A 17,589-nucleotide genomic window follows, 5' to 3' on the forward strand; every position below is an offset into this window, starting at 1 on the left:
ATACTGAAAATGATTTTGATTCTTCCACATGCCATTCAATTGCATGTATCGTGAGCGTAATCAATATCAATCAATGCATCGTTATACCCAAGTAATAGTCATATCGCACAATTGGCCCCTGCCATTGAAATGTAAAATTTGTACCACTGTCGAGGGAGATCTGCATCGCCAAACATCAGTCTAAGTGAGGAAATACTTTGATGCTGACACATTGTCGATCCTTATGGTTGCTCATGAAAAAAAGCCCTCAAGTCGTTATCATGTGAATAAACTGCAATTCCAAAGAGACCAGAAAGGTGGCAGTCGAAAGTTTTAAACTGTTTAGGGATTTTCGTGAAGTCTACAAAACCAGACTGGAACAAAAAATACTGTTGAGAGTATTTTGCTTGAGCAACTGCTTCCTGACACACACTTTATACATATAAATGTGATTTCAACATTGCATTTTACTCATGTTAGCCATGCCGGGTATTTTTTTTCTCAATCCCCATAAAGCTCACGCAAGTAAAATGTATACATTTGATTAGGTGCTTTCGTGACTGCAGGAATTGCTCTTTGGTTTTTTCGGTAAAGTCACGTAGAAATAATAATAATTTTATTTTTTATGATTTCTACGTGACTTTACCGAAAAAAACAGAGTAAAATGTATACATGTTAAACTTCTTTGGCAGCATACGTAGCCAATCGTGCTCATCGGAAGTGTGGGGGGAGGACAAACACAAAAGCAGTTCTAAAGAATTGAGTTTTTAAATTAGAATGTAGCATGCGTGTCATAATCCCTCATCGCGGTGATTTAGGAATTCATTCAGTGCATTTTAGCATGTGGCCAGACAACAAGTATGTCATCAACATATCTAAACCAAAGACAACGTATTAGTATACTTGGAGTGCGTTTGCTGCAGAGTATCAAGTATCTTAATTAACTCATTAATGGAACCTTGGTGAACAGAGAACGGACACCAAAACTTACCAGAATATCATTCGGGTTAACTGGAATACCTTTAGATTCACAAGTGTTCGGTTTTAAATAAACCAGGGGAAGCTGCCAATATGGGACTGTATTGGTCTTCTTATGGACTGTACAATTTATATGATGTCACAGAACCGACTGTACTGAATAGTCGTCTAAATTGGACATTTCTGAATCTTTGGAAAACAGTAAAATCTTGTTGGTTTTGACGCCCTTGATTTAATCAAATATTGTTCCTTCTTCGGAACATTTAACAAAAAATATACAATTGCAATGTGCACAGCATTTGCTTGCTCTCAAAGAAACAGCCCGAGCTCTGTGGCCCTCTAGATATTAAGGTAAGATTTTGGTCACGTGTGTTATTTGTAACACATCAATGTTCTCAAAATCAATCAAATGTCCTTGTTGCTAGGCATGTTCAACAACTGCTGGAAATTGTGTTTAAGTCAGTATAGTTCCTCTGAACAGGAACACCACAGAGAAAACTACAGAATACCCGAGGAACATCAAATACTCAAGATTAGAAGGTTATCGGTCAATTTACAAACGTCTGGTTGACGATATTTCATGTAAACCCAATTGACAAATTATGGACACTTTTTGGTGAACAAAATCGAATTTCTGAAATCGCAGTTAATTAGTTGAAACTAACACAGCATTATTATAACGTTATTAACCACTGAGTGCAATTAATGACTGAACGATTTCAATATACATATTACACATTTATATCTAAACATTAACTTCGTAAAAAATATATTAAACTTTACGACACACTTCCTGCTTCCGTGGGTGCACATTGATGGCATCACGACACATTTATAGCCTACGACTGGAGGAAACGATCCTAAATTCTGGCAAATTGCCTGAAGATGCTGGTTGTAACTACCAGGAAAATATCTTCCCAAATTGTTAAATGTTGTGGATTGCTCTCTAATACACGTGTGTGCTGAAGCAGGAATACATTGGCATGTATATTCACGTAACCACTTTATAAATTGGTCGTGTCAGGTGGCGGCGGGTTTACGACACACACACTGATGCGACCTGACCCAAAAATCTATTATCACATTGCTTGCGAAAGCCTAGGTGTTACAAAAATATCCCTGTAAACTCTGCCACATGAATCTTTGTTTGAAATGAATGTGCAAGGACATTCCAATGTGCATGCCAAATTTCCTGACTCACATTGGTATTAAGTGACAAAAATTATATTCACTAGAAAAGAAACAGACTCAAGAACTGTGAAAAGGCACTTCAGACAGCTAAGGACGTTGTAACATGTGACAACACGCCGCTGTGTAAATAAAGTGTACGCTAACCATTTTTTCATCTTGATGTTTTATGATGTACGAGGACTGACAAATGAGCTCAAATCAGAAATTATTATATATGATCTTCCCGGGTCAAGGTTTACCCGGATTGCTTTGTGACTCAAGTCCACAGTTAAACTGATACGTCTAATCAAACTGCTACTTATTATCAATAATGAATGCTTACCAATGAGCAAATGCCTAAATGTATATTTACCCATACAATTCATTAACATACTAAATGCCTGCTGAAAGCTATCATTTTTATATTAAGTACAAAGGCAAAATTATTCCACAATAATTGTTTGTTTTTCCATCCTGATCAAAGCAATATATCAAAAGCCACCTACACCGCATTATTAAAAAATGTTGTTTCAATTGTACAATAAAACTGTAAGAGGCGTTTATAACCTTCATTAAACATTAACAAGCATAGGTTTGCAACAAATACACACAAAATAACGCTACCTCAGTAGGCTTGAAAATGCAGTTTTAAAAAGATACGCATGCTACACGTTATGCAGATATTAACGTGTCTGGTGACCAATGGTGATGCAACAATTCGGTCAAGTTACCACCTCTCGGCCAAACCGGGCACTCTAGCATCATTTGATCTCTATGTGGTCACAGTAGTATCTCGGTTAACAGTGACATTGGTTAACAGTTTTTTGGTTAACATTTCGCCTCCCATAGGACCCCATGGTTTCGACTAAAGTAACATTTTTGACTAACGGTATGTTTACGTTATGCACGCCAACCATCGACGCCCATTTGAGCGTTTAAACCTCGACCATTAGTGCAACCGCAATGCTATGTCGCACAAGACTCTAAGCCATGCCACCCTCCCAGCAATCTTTGTGTAGCATGGCCCACACCAAGGCAGGCACTCGGAAGTCTCCAGGCCACGGCCTTCTGCTCTCACACTCTCTCTCGCTTCGCCCTCGCTCCCCATTCATATCTGCTCCCCAAAAGGCTCCCCCCACCACCAAGGCCCGGTCTTAAGAGATTGGTCCTCCTCGCTAGACCACCAACACCTCACCCTTGGTCGTTGCTTTCCTGGCCACCTGATGCCCTCCTGGAATGCTGCCACCACTCCGGGCCGAAGGTCTCCTTCCAACTCAGTCGAGTTGTCTCTTGTAGGCCTACTTACCGCCCTATTGACCAATTGTGTCCACTGCCTGTGGAAGGCCCTTTACTCCAACCTGACGAGCTATGGTTGGCTCACGAGCTTTTAATCAGACCCATGTAGACTCATAGTACTTCAGCTACAGAGTGGCCCATATTTCTAACAGTGATAAAACTCATGCCAACATCTGGTCAGTCTACCTGTTTGAATTCAAGTTAATCTATTCCTGGCTCAGCATTGCAACAGGATAGATGCCATATTTTCTAAACTTCTGCTTCCATTGCAAGGTGTGCAGATATTTATACATGGGATAGTATTAAACACATTCCTGCGGAGGGAGCTGGTAGGAACGTTGGGTTGCTCGGTCAATGGCCAGGGTCAATGGCCAGGGTCAATGGCCAGGGTCAATGGCCAGGGTCAATGGCCAGGGTCAATGGCCAGGGTCAATGGCCAGGGTCAATGGCCAGGGTCAATGGCCAGGGTCAATGGCCAGGGTCAATGGCCAGGGTCAACAGGTGGTGTATTCCGCAAATATGCCCGACTGTGAGGGCGGGCACAAGCCGGCGTGAGAAGGTTAAATGTTGAGTTTTTTCAGGGCACCACGGGGTGACCAGCCCCTCCCCACCCAGCCCCACCCCTCCCACCCTCCACCCAGCCCCTCCCCACCCTCCCCACCCAGCCCCACCCTGCCCCTCCCCACCCAGCCCCTCCCCACCCTCCCCGTCCCTCCCCACCCCTCCCATTTTTGGATGCACGACGGACGGACACAATAATCTCCTGTGGGCTGGTGTAACCAGGAGGTTCCTACCAGTATTAACCCCGTGACCCATTCATGCTTATTGGCTACCAGAGACAGGACGAGGACTTTCAACTCATTTGGCTGGGTTGACACTGGATTTATCACTTACATTAAGTGAATGTCGAGTGCATTACTTAACGTGGAGAAGGTTCACATGACCACAGTGGCACTTTATTATGTTAGAGTCACGTGGTATGTTACGTGGAGTGTGACGATCACCTAATAATCATGTGACCGGGGCAAGAAACATTCAGTGCCCTTGGCCGGAATCCACCTTTTGTATACCATCCCATCCATTCACTTAACGTTTCCTAGCGCTAAACATCGCGGCACTAAAACGCCACACCCCCAGTAACGTTGCATTGAGTGAGTCTTAAATGGTAAATACGTTACTTGCATTAAGTGATGCACTGTGAGCTTACCTTTCAGATTATATGACAAAACAAGTAAACAATGACTCCTTCACCGGCCCCCTGTCTACAAGGGGCCTGATGAGTGGTATAACAAATGGGTTGTGTAAAGAATACTCAAAATGTGTAGGTGGAGAGAAACATCCGAAGGAGACACAGTCTGCTTATCTATGTTGTGATTAATATTCTCCACAATGACGCGAATGGTTATTTTGAATAAAGTTTGAGATTCCACACTTGGCATACTTAGCCTACAGATTGATCAGCCCTTTCGGGCGACTCACACGCAATGCTGTGAGACCATGGTTTCTAGGATTTCAGTAAAGTGTGCTCATAACTACATAAGCAGTTCCCACTTGAAGCAGACATTTCCAGCTCATACTATTGTGTTTTTGTATACGAGTTAAGTTTGCATATCATTAAAATATATAAAACAAGGAAGTACCCATCGTTGAACGTCCAACATCCCCAACCCCGGGTGACCCCCCTCCCCCCTTCTTGCACGTCACAACCCCCAGGCCCCCCCCTGGCTACCCCCCCACCAGACACACGTGGCCTCCAGCCAATCAGAACGCAGTGAAATGGCAAGCGTTTATTGTATACTAGCGGGAAGTACCCGGCGTTGCCTGGGCGAAAAAGACACACACACACACAAATGGCCTTACACACACAGACATCGACTTCCACACACACACGGAGTAACACACAGACATCGACTTTAGACACACACACATTGCGTTACACAAGCACATCGACTCACACACACAAAGATACCGCTGATCAAAAGATGCATTCACGTGACTTGTGCTTATAACTCATTTGTACTATGACAGCTCGACATCACAATAGCTGCAAGAATACAGAGACAAAAAGAATGTGCTCCGATTTTCATGAATATTTCAGAAGATTCATATATCTTTAAAGCTTCACGCTGCATCGGTCACCTGGGGACCTAACGCTGACCAGCTCCTCGGGGAAATAATCCAGAGGTGAAAACCCCAGTGCTAGCCTTTTTTAATCTTGCGTCCATTGTGTAAGGAACAATGGCAGCATGCGATTCTAGTAGCGATGGCCTTCATTCGAGTACGGCATCTGATAGCTGTGCCTGTCAGAAAGCTGGCCACCACTGATTACAGCTCACTATAAGCACACGTAAAGATAAAGGTACAGCGCTGTAATTGCTTGCTACGCCACTGCTGGCAGTAGGGCCTCCACGAGATGGTCCTACAATGAGCCCCACTCGAGGGTATGTTGGCCTAATCATGCACGCCGGCCAAACGTTTTGGAAGTGGTGGGCCATACACACACTTTAACTCCACCACTTGCGGACTTTGCCGATCAACCAACTGTGGTGTGCCCATTTAAATTGCTGGGAGATGGGAGGATTTAAGCAATTAGAAAAAGTATACAAAGAAAATGACTAGGAAAAATTATGTTGAATTAGCTAAATAGTCAGGTACCTATTATTGTATACATGTCATTTTAAAACACAGGAAATGCTGTACACTGGTAATGGTCATATCCACATTGTACTACAATCACACAGCTAAATCAAGGAAGCATGTATGTTAATACGTACCCTCCGCTTCTGTAAAGTGGTAAAATACTAACATTTGCCTCTTTTGAAATGGATTTTTTTAATAGGAATACAAGTGATATGAAGCAATTAATCTTGCTTTTATCCCATTCAAGAAATACCACTGATTAAAAGCAATACAACTTACAACTACACCAATAGATATTACAAAATGTTCAGTATGACCTTTCACATGAACGCCACTGCAGAGGACGTGTAAATAAGCATGCACCTCTCAGAACATCTATCATAACAATAATCAGCGAGGCACACTAGGTTGATACACCATATTTGAGTTTCATGATTATGGAGATCCTCAACACATAACTATAATTGTAAGAAAGCTCCCCCATATACAGTGAGGGGAAAAAGTATTTGATCCCCTGCTGATTTTGTACGTTTGCCCACTGACAAAGAAATGATCAGTCTATCATTTTAACGGTAAGTTTTTTTTTAACAGTGAGAGACAGAATAACAACAGGAAAATCCAGAAAAACGCATGTCAAAAATGTTATAAATTGATTTGCATTTTAATGAGGGAAATAAGTATTTGACCCCTCTGCAAAACATGACTTAGTACTTGGTGGCAAAACCCTTGTTGGTAATCACAGAGATCAGACGTTTCTTGTAGTTGGCCACCAGGTTTGCACACATCTCAGGAGGGATTTTGTCCCACTCCCCTTTGCAGATCTTCTCCAAGGTTTCGAGGCTGATGTTTGGCAACTCGAACCTTCAGCTCCCTCCACAGATTATCTATGGGATTAAGGTCTGGAGACTGGCTAGGCCACTCCAGGACCTTAATGTGCTTCTTCTTGAGCCACTCCTTTGTTGCATTGGTCGTGTGTTTTGGGTCATTGTCAAGCTGGAATACCAATCCACGACCGATTTTCAATGCCCTGGCTGAGGGAAGGAGGTTCTCACCCAAGATTTCACGGTGCATGGCCCCGTCCATCGTCCCTTTGATGCGGTGAAGTTGTCCTGTCCCCTGAGCAGAAAAACACCCCCAAAGCATAATGTTTCCACCTCCATGTTTGACGGTGGGGATGGTGTTCTTGGGGTCATAGGCAGCATTCCTCCTCCTCCAAACACGGCGAGTTGAGTTGATGCCAAAGAGCTCCATTTTGGTCTCATCTGACCACAACACTTTCACCCAGTTGTCGTCGGAATCATTCAGATGTTCATTGGCAAACTTCAGACGGGCATGTATATGTGCTTTCTTGAGCAGGGGGACCTTGCGGGCACTGCAGCATTTCAGTCCTTCACGGCATAGTGTGGTACCAATTGTTTTATTGGCGACTATGGTCCCAGCTGCCTTGAGCTAATTGACAAGATCCTCCCGTGTAGTTCTGGGCTGATTCCTCACCGTTCTCATGATCATTGCAACTCCACGAGGTGAGATCTTGCATGGAGCCCCGGGCCGAGGGAGATTGACAGTTCTTTTGTGTTTCTTTTAATTGCGAATAATCGCACCAACTGTTGTCACCTTCTCACCAAGCTGCTTGCCAATGGTCTTGTAGCCCATTCCAGCCTTGTGTAGGTCTACAATCTTGTCCCTGACATCCTTGGAGAGCTCTTTGGTCTTGGCCATGGTGGAGAGTTTGGAATCTGATTGATTGATTGCTTCTGTGGACAGGTGTCTTTTATACAGGTAACAAGCTGAGATTAGGATCACCCCCTTTAAGAGTGTGCTCCTAATCTCAGCTCGTTACCTGTATAAAAGACACCTGGGAGCCAGAAATCTGATTGAGAGGGGGTCAAATACTGATTTCCCTCATTAAAATGCAAATCAATTCATAAAATTTTTGACATGCGTTTTCTTGGATTTTCCTGTTGTTATTCTGTCTCTCACTGTTAAAAAAAACTTACCGTTAAAATGATAGACTGATCATTTATTTGTCAGTGGGCAAACGTACAAAATCAGCAGGGTATCAAATACTTTTTTCCCTCACTGTAGCCACACCAGACGTTTGGGGGAAGTGCTGTTGGCGAGCACCTATAAAGGCCGGCACGGCACACAAGGGGGTGGCAAACACCACGGGCTGGCCACCTTTATCTCCTTTGTGGCAATGTTTACAAATCACAACAGGTACTCAATTGAGGCCGAGTCGACCAAGGGGAAGCCCATGACCGGTTCAGATGATCGTCACTGACGTTGAAGCACGCAAGCAGGAATCAAACTCGTAGCGCTAAGCTACCACTCCGTCAATAACATTACAGGGATATGCAGTAATACACTAACATTAAAGATATACACAATACCACTTTACACATAAAATAGCATAAAATACAATCAACTTGTCAAAAGAAAAACAATGCTTCCACACTTATTGCAATGGCTTAATTTTCTACACATCCGTACATAATTAGTACTGGATATTAATTACACTCATCGATATCCCAAACATGGAAGTTCTTCTCAACTCACAATGCAGGGATTCATCAAACAAACCATCGCTTCCATTTACAAACTGTGTAACAATGGAATATTTACCATTTGTATACATTACATGCCGAGGTTATAAGCAGGATAATGGCACGGACAAAACTGCAGAAATTTGAACAATTCTTTTTAAGACAAACAGGAACCAAATCATCACCTAGAATCATGAAAATTCATCCAATCATTGGGCGCCTTGAGGGTGTGAATTAGTGCATGCCATCACACGCCTACTCATTTCCATTACGTGTAAATGTCATACCCCCGGGGAGTCATGTATTTTGAACTAAAAATACAAATGTGTCGTATAAGTGCAATATCTGGCGTTCAATCATGTCGCATACACTCTCCACGGGTGGTAATGTTCCACCTGCACCTCAGAGTCTAGGAGGGGACAGGCTGTTTCTCCCAAAGGGCCCAAAGAATCGCTCAGACTCTCGGTGGAAAGGCAGTCGTGACAGCATCTTTCCTCAAAAGATAAACATGCTCATGCATGCACTGACGCACCCACACAGAACATTATCAGCCTCGGCAGAGGAGACGAGGGTTGGGCTGTGGAAGTGATGTTGACACCGAGAAGAAACAAGTTTTTATGAAGGTAAAGCAAAAAAAAACTCCGTGTCAGCATCACTCATGCAAGGATTTTTTCCTTACTGTGGAGCCCACACACCAGAGCTAATTTCTACGCAGTGGGTGAAAATAAATGAATTCAGCAAGGATTTACTCGGCAATAATCTATGCTCTTGGTTCTTTCGGTAAAGTCACGTAGAAGGGAAACAATAAAATAATAAAAATATAAAACAATAAAATTATCACGAAGTTTCGACTGCAACACAAGCAATCATCATCAGGTGTGAAAACCACAGCAACACAAGCAATCATCATCAGGTGTGAAAACCACAGCAAGAAAATGTGGTTTTCACACCTGATGATAATTGCTTGTGTTGCAGTCAAAACGTCGTGAGAATTTTATTGTTTTATATTTTTATTATTTTATTGTTTCCCTTCTACGTGGTGACTTTACCGAAAGAACCAAGAATATGAATCCCTGCAGTCACGAAAGCTTTAAATTAAAAAAATAATCTATGCGTTGGTTAAAACACGTAGCTATGTTCACTAAGGATTTGGGCGTGCAAAGATCATTTGGTATTTGTGTACGTTATAAGCAAATTATGTGATGTTATATTTAGATTAATGGGAGAGAAAGCTGCACAAACGAGATCGAAGTGACAAAAAGCATAAATGACCAAAATGATCTGCGACTCAAAATCGTGACAATTTATTGAGTCACTGGGCATGTAGGTCAATCATTGCATGCCTGGTAGTTACAGATCACACTTGTCTTGTGGCAGGTGCTCCTTCTGGTGCACAGCTGTTTTACCCGATGAGCCAGAAGAACCCTTATGCCCCTGATTAATAATATGGGTAAAAGGTACGTGGTTCACCTTCTCACAATATGACTCACCCCAACTCTATAGAGTTTTTTTATATATATATTTGGGAGTATTCCCCACAGGATAGTGTGCTATTTGCAATCCTGTAACCAACTGCCAAAAAAATATCATCTATCACCCTTCCACTGGTGTAAGCCATAAAAAAGCAGGTTACCGAGAAAAATGCAGGAGATTAGTACTGTTAAGTTTTTCATAAATACAATCCCATTCTCTGGCTGGACAAATGTCTGGCTAACAATTCACTGCAGGTAAAATACTGAGTGGGTTAAGATATATGCACGTAGAACGTCTTTCGCACAGTACGTAGCCAACTGTGCTCATCGGAGGTGTGGGGGGGGGGGAGCAAAGATGGCTCTGTACTCGATTAAATGTGTCGTGCTTATCTTAACATACTGCCCACAGCTATTCATTTGGAGAATCTAAGTAATTACGGACAAAGGGCACGTTTGCTAATCTTGGTTGAGACATCAGAAATTCTTAGCTCCAGGAAGGTCTTCAACGCAATACTCTGCCATCGATATAAGATGGAAATGTACGTAGAGATGGCTTCCAATATTGTTCATGGGAATGGTCTTCAAACTGCAGAAGTCTGAATAAGTGCAATCCTCATCTAAATCGCACTGGATTCAGGAGAAACCCCCCCCCCCACTGTGAATAGGAAGATGGTTCCTTTTTTGGCAAATAGCTGACAATAAAGGCTGAGGAACGACAGTGCTTGGGGTGGGTGGTGGCATTGACGGAACTGGGAAAGAGCAGCTAGCAAGGTGGAGGACAGGAAGAGTAACAAAGCGCAACAGCGCAAGGTAAACTTTGTGACAAAACAGAGGAGAGGTCAGGGGGTTAGTTGGTGTCAGGCCAATGTCTGCTGCCATCAGTGAAGGTTAGGTAAAATTCGTGTGTTTAACACAAAAAAACATGTGTTTTTCAAATTTAGCTGGACAAACAATTTACTTGTTATTTTCAACATTGAATATATTTTTTTACAATAAAACAATGTAATTATTGCATGATGAAAAATACATTTAGCATGATTCAATTGTTCATGTGGGAATATAAATGCATAAAGATGAATGGTGCTTACCTGAGCTCCATGTCTGCCCCATCCTTTAGAACGAACATTGCACATGTAACATATACAGCGCTTTGTCAATCAACTGCTGGATAAGGGTCTCCCCCCCCCCACCCAATTCCAAGCAGGTTGTGGATGTAATTTTACCGTACTTCCATACGGATGGTCAAATATAACCCCCATCTTAGTGGCACCTCATGCAGAGGATACCACTAAAAGAGTGGCGTACAACACCCTACACCATCAGCAAAACTGTCCCAATCTTTTTGCAGGGCACGTTTCAGTTGCGTGCACCGCATCGTTGTGTTACTGCGCACGGAAGAGGGCTCTAGCAAGCGGGGGGGCATGCTCTAAGGAATGGCCTCTGAGACCCTACAGTCAGAATCCAATGCTCTCTTAGCCCCATCAGGGGCAATTGTATTGTGTCTGCATCTCCCTTGTAAATTAACAATAATGACCTCGGGTTACATTAAGGAAGGTGAATGTGCATTACGTTATTCTATCAATCCACATTCTCGGAAAAATGATAGTTCATTTTAGTAACCCAGAATGTTCCATACCCGACATCTCTCGAGTTTCAAAATGGATATCAGTGTATTGGACCCTTCCTGCCAAAATAAATAAAATCTGAATACAATTAGTAGGCCTTCAATGATGCACAAAATTAAATGTATTATGCTCAAGATACATATATGCATTGAATCGAGGGTAAGTATATGTAATTTTCAATTTGTACACTGAGTATATTGTTTTGGTCATATTACCTCTCCGGCCAATGAAGGGGCTTTAATGTACCACAAAGTAAAAAAATAGATTGTTGAAGTGAATCGCAACCCCAAAACATGACCATTCATTGTATTTGGATGGGGGCAAATCGTTACAGACCTACGGCACAGTACTCACATTTTTTTGCAGCATCACAATCTCTAATTTATCTACATAAACATATAATCTTCTGGACACTTTCCTACATGGAATCACCAAGGTAAAGCGGCAATATTAACTCTGCTTGCAGAACTGCATCGTTTGACAAGTTCCAGAAGCTCTGATCAGTAGTTCTAAATATACCACCAGATGTTGTCTGGTTTACGTAGAATGTACTGGATCAAGCTCAATTCTAAAATTCATAAATTGAAAACTCCTACACATGTTCATAATTTAGACTATCTGAAGACGAATGGCTTCATAGCACCAAGTGATACTGTCCAACAGCCTTGCTGTTTATTGACTGTATTCTATATAACAGCCTGTATAGGGCACCATAGGGCATTTGACAGTTCCTAATCATTACCAACATTTCCGCGAGATTTCCCCCATGCAATGTAATCAGCTCCAATAATATCCACTTCCCTCCTTGTGCCTCTCGTCACATGCGAGCCACAGCCGTTAAAGCAAAAGGAAATCAAGTGGAAATGGGCAGGCTACATCACAACAGACCAGAGATGAGCGAAAACATTAACTGGATAGCGAGATAAGCAAAAGAAGCAGATGAAGACAATGGAAGAGATGGCGGGATAAAATCTAAGAATTCGGAGGCCACTAACAGGAAATAACATGAGGAAAGGAAGTAATGGAACTCATATAGGTACTGTACATACATGGGGGAGGCATTTGCCCAGCAGTGGGAATATACAGAATCAGAATATTTGTATGTAAAATAAAACCTTGAATTGCGAGCATAATTCGTTCCAGAAACGTGTTTGTAATCCAAAGCACTCGTATATCAAAGCACTCGTATATCAGTTGTGATCACGTGATGCTCGGCAGACACAGCGTATACGTACTACTCGTATTGCAAGACCTTGCTCGTTTATCAAATTAATATTTATTTAAAAATTTTGCTCGTTTTGCAAAACACTCGCAGACCAAGTTACTCGCAATCCAAGGTTTTACTGTACGTAGAACACTTCTTTCGCACCGTACGTAGCCAACCGTGCTTATCGAAGCAAATGTTATTTTTCATGGATGTCTAGTAGTGGCGGGTCAGAAACTTACATCGACAATACAAAAACACGATAGTGCAAAGTATAGGAAAGGTAAGCAAATCACTAAAAAAATATATACTGATAAAACTAAACTATTGTATTTTACCTGGTAAAGCCCACACAACTATTAGCTTCCTTTTCAGAAGCGGCCTGGCCACAAAATGATGAGTCAACGAAGTGGCTTATTTTGTGGAAAGGTATAACAGCTAAATAATCGAAATGCATGTTTCTAAATGTGGACAAGAGCAGCTTTTGAAGAGACCTCCATTGCAGGTCCTCACTTTGAAGGCAAAGCCATAGGCATGTAATGATTCGCCTCCTCGCAATTCAATAAACTGTTTACATTTGGGATCATGATTCGTTTCACAATTTATTTTTACACGTTGAATGTAGCACCTCTAGCGGCTGCAGTGGGTCACGTGAACTAATAGCAACGCATAACAATAAACCATAGTAATTGTTACATACATGTATCCTGAGCATTAAGAACCACCATTGTAACCTACTTTGCAAGTAGCAAAAATATGATAATTTTTTTTTTACCCTTTTATCTGGCAACAAAAATGACACCTTTTTTTTACAAGGAGTCATTGACCACAATACCTGCGGCCGGAATGCAAACAAAACACAAAAAAGGTGTCAATTTTGTTGCCAATGGTGTAAATGCTTACCCCGAGCCCTCATACTCTGATGGTGCATTGTCTTTGAGTTGTGCGCCTTTTGGCGTCATCTGGTCCAACACCATGTGAGACTAGGCTCAAAGGAAAGCTGTCACGGGTGTGGACCAATCAATTTCAAGGACAGTGCATACATTATCAGAGTTATGTTTTTTGTTTGCATTCCGACCGCAGGTATTGTGGTCAATGCAAACATGACTCCTTGTAAAAAAATGCGTCATTTTTGTTGCCAGATAAAAGGGTAATAAAAAATTATCATTAAGAACCAATTAAATAGATCAATCGATAAGATGCCTACCGGCGCAGAGGCATTTGTTTCTACACATTTAATGCTAACTGCGCGAAAAACGTTCTGAATATCATGGCCACGAGTTCATGTAGTTATTGTGCTGGGCCCATAATTATAGTTGGTGTGTTATGTCCTAAGCCTCCCGATAAAGCCAGCACTTATACAAAGGGTACGTAGATCATAGCACACTACTCTGTTCACACTCTCTGTTGCACCATTAATTCTAAGATGACTATATATCTACCATCTGGCAATGCCAGCACTTGGTTAGAGATGTGTGGGTCATGGCCATTATTGAAGACATGTCTTTTATCATGGAGGTCATTTTGGAAAGACTGCAGGCCTTTTATCTGTTGGCAGAGCCAGCCCTAGTTTGGAAGTGCATATGTCACGGCTACTTGTATACACTATGCGTTGCTGCGCATACATTCCTGTGGACTGCAAGTTTTGACCTGTTGGCGAAACAAAACACTGCCCTGTGCTCGTGGCTTTACCAGGGACTTGCTTATAAAGGTGCCGGTGTGATGGCTGCCATGTGATATCTAGCTTTGTGCTTCACCAGTCCACCCTCTAGGGTTATGGGTTAGCAACCTGCGGCTGCGGGGCCGTATGCGGCTGTTTAAGGTCTGCTTCACGGTGTTATTTATTCAAATGCATTGCGGCTCTTTAAATATGATTTTTTACCGAATTTGAAAAAAATTGGCTCTTATTATATTGGTTGCCAATTCCTGTTCTAGGGTGTACAGGGGAATGTTACAGGACTCAGACTTCCATAATCTAGGGGGTATTGTCCCTGTTAATGAGTGCCAAGGTCTGCTGAAACTCACATGAGGTGTAATGGAAAACCCGAGTTCCAAGTTAACTGGCCTGTTGGGTAGAATATTTCCGCTCGTGATCGTCCAAAAAATCAAGTAGTTTTCTAACCTGTAATTGGCTAAGAATAAATGTTATTTACCCCATAATGCCACGATATTGTCACAATTAGGTGTTTCTCTACATTAGGCAACTTCAAAGTGAAAGGTTTAAAATCATGGGTTGATATTTGAAGATAAATATCTACGGGATTCGAAGATACAGCTGATGTATTGACTAAGTCAATGGTTTTACAAATAGACAAAAGTAAATGCACCATCACCATCCCAGCATGGCAAAAAAAAGGACAGTTTTCCTGAGTATGTCGGATAACGTGCTGTTTCATGAGCAGTTCATCAATATCAAGTTGAACTAATTATTTCTATCAGAATTACAATCCTAACTGCTTTGCATAATATACCCATTCTATGACTATACCAAGTATCACCAACATCTTTAAAGTGTCTGAAATGTACATCCCAAATCACAGAACTGCCCATGTTCGAGAGATGTGGGAGGACAGGGCGGCCGGCCTGTCTGCAGCGTGCAGAATGCGGGCAATCACAGAACGAACGAACTACGGCGCAAAACATGTAGGTGTAGTGTGCAAAGAACAGCTCACAATGTCCCTTGCTTTCAGCTCTTTCGTCCACCTCATTGCTAATGTTTGCCAATTCAATGAGCCAGCATGGCCTGCCACTGACCCACTGCGGTGATTATTTTTATTTGCTACTGATTACACTTTTTTTTTATTATGCAGTGCATTTAGAATATATAATTAGAATATATTTGGTCATATTTTTTTATTCACTTGCAAATTTCCAATGATGTTTCAATCGACTTTTGTCTTTAGAAGTGCCAGATGCAAGATCCGTTCATTCACCAAGTGAGATTTCGTAAGATTGAGGTATTGCATCTGGGTCACGTGGTGTTACAATAAAAGTCATGTAGTCGACAGAGGTGGATGAGGAACGGACCCGATCTGGTGCATTGTTTTAGGGCACTGAAATGTTAGATAATTTAATTATTTTCATCCATTTGTTAATCCACCACTGGATGGTCTCCCTAAGCCATGGGATTTTGTTTACCATACATTACAATGCTGGTCAGTGAAGATTGGTCAAGGGGTGCCCCAGAGCCGGTTCAGATATCACTCGCCAATGAAGGTAGCTGGGAATCGAACACATATTCGTAGTGCAGTGCACAAACCACTACGCTACTGTTCCAGCAGGTGGCTCAGGGGTCAGGGCACATAGCCAGCAAAACTGAGATCCTGGCTTCAAATCTGAATTACAGCCACCTTGTGATTAAACCAAGTTCTGAAGGGTAAGACGTTTATGGTCTTGGCCTTGTAAGCAATTAATGAAAAAAACCTAAGGGACCTTGTCACGTAAAATGTTTTAATCAGAGAAATTCTTGTGAAATCATCCATAAATGTATATGTTAGGGCATTACTTGGCAAATATGACATTGATAAAATAAGGATATGTCCCTTGCTGAATAGAATTCGACTTTGGGAATTATGGCTAATCCATAACAAGCATGCCAATTGATGGCGAATATGAGCTCCACACAACAACCTGGATGGTGTCAAAGTTATCAGAGATAATTATACTCGGGATATTTCCAAGGGCCAGCTCACAAGTCGTTTTTACTCCATGAGAGAAATTCGTGATTGATTAAAATATTTCCCAACAAAGTGTTTTCTATTTTGGTCAACGGTGATTATGGGTAGACTATAACCATCAAAGCATGATAATGACTACTCCAAGACCTGCACACCAAAGACTAATGAGATTAAATTAATGACTCTGAATGAAGATACGATAATAATGTAGTAATGTTACAAGAGACAGCAGTGGACTAATGAATAACAGAAATGGTAATTTTATTTATATCTATATAAACAAGTATGAACTTCACTAATGGGCTGACCTGATCTAATTGGTGGGGAATAAAATGTCTTGCCCATTATTCCAACAAGTAATGACTAAGAGTGGACGATATTTTTGGCCACTCACATCGACTACTCTCGGAAAAAATACTAGATTAAATGGCGTGGCCAAACACTTGGCTGATATCCCACAGGTCGTCGTCAACCAGACTAACACGAGGACTAAAATAACAGTCGCTGGCACGAAAGCTGGATGACGACGTAAACGTGGGTACGCGGATAATGGGGGGGGGGGGGGGGGTCACCTACCTCTCCAGGTCATCATCCTGCTCGTCGAGCTCTTCGCAGGACTCGGCGCCGGTTGTGTAGTCCGTGTCATAGTACGATTCCTCGCCGTCGTGCTGCTGTGCTTTGGGCTTGCGCTTGCGCCGCGGCCGGCGCTTCGGGGGCTGGCGCGGCTCTGACGAGTCGCTGCTCAGAGGCCGGGAGGGCTGCGAGTTCATCAGGGGGACCGCGTGAGACGGAGCCCTAAGCAGCACACGTGACCACCACCACCACCACCACCACCACGAGAACCAAACATTATTGTGCATTTAAAAAGCATCTTCTTTTGTATGGCTGATGTAGATGCAGAGAGCAACAAGTATACATTTCACATTCAGGTGGTCAGGCCAGACAACTTCCTCAGGAGCAGCAGAGTGTATCATGTTTTCGATTGTTGTCCTTCCCCCGGCACCT

At 42.3% G+C, this 17,589-nt stretch overlaps 1 protein-coding gene across 1 annotated transcript in view; it reads right to left on the minus strand.

Annotated features, from left to right (window-relative positions):
• LOC116956002 (occludin) overlaps positions 1 to 17,589 on the minus strand; it is a 53,517-nt gene that overhangs the window by 6,666 nt on the left and 29,262 nt on the right. Inside the window, exon 5 of the mRNA XM_032977433.2 lies at positions 17,161 to 17,379. Coding sequence (XP_032833324.1) covers positions 17,161 to 17,379 — 219 coding nt within the window. The remainder of the gene's footprint in view (positions 1 to 17,160; positions 17,380 to 17,589) is intronic.

Source organism: Petromyzon marinus, chromosome 1, assembly GCF_048934315.1.
Source record: "Petromyzon marinus isolate PM22_M1 ecotype Great Lakes invasive population chromosome 1, UKy_Petmar_22M1.pri1.0, whole genome shotgun sequence".
Classification (NCBI taxonomy): domain Eukaryota; kingdom Metazoa; phylum Chordata; class Hyperoartia; order Petromyzontiformes; family Petromyzontidae; genus Petromyzon; species Petromyzon marinus.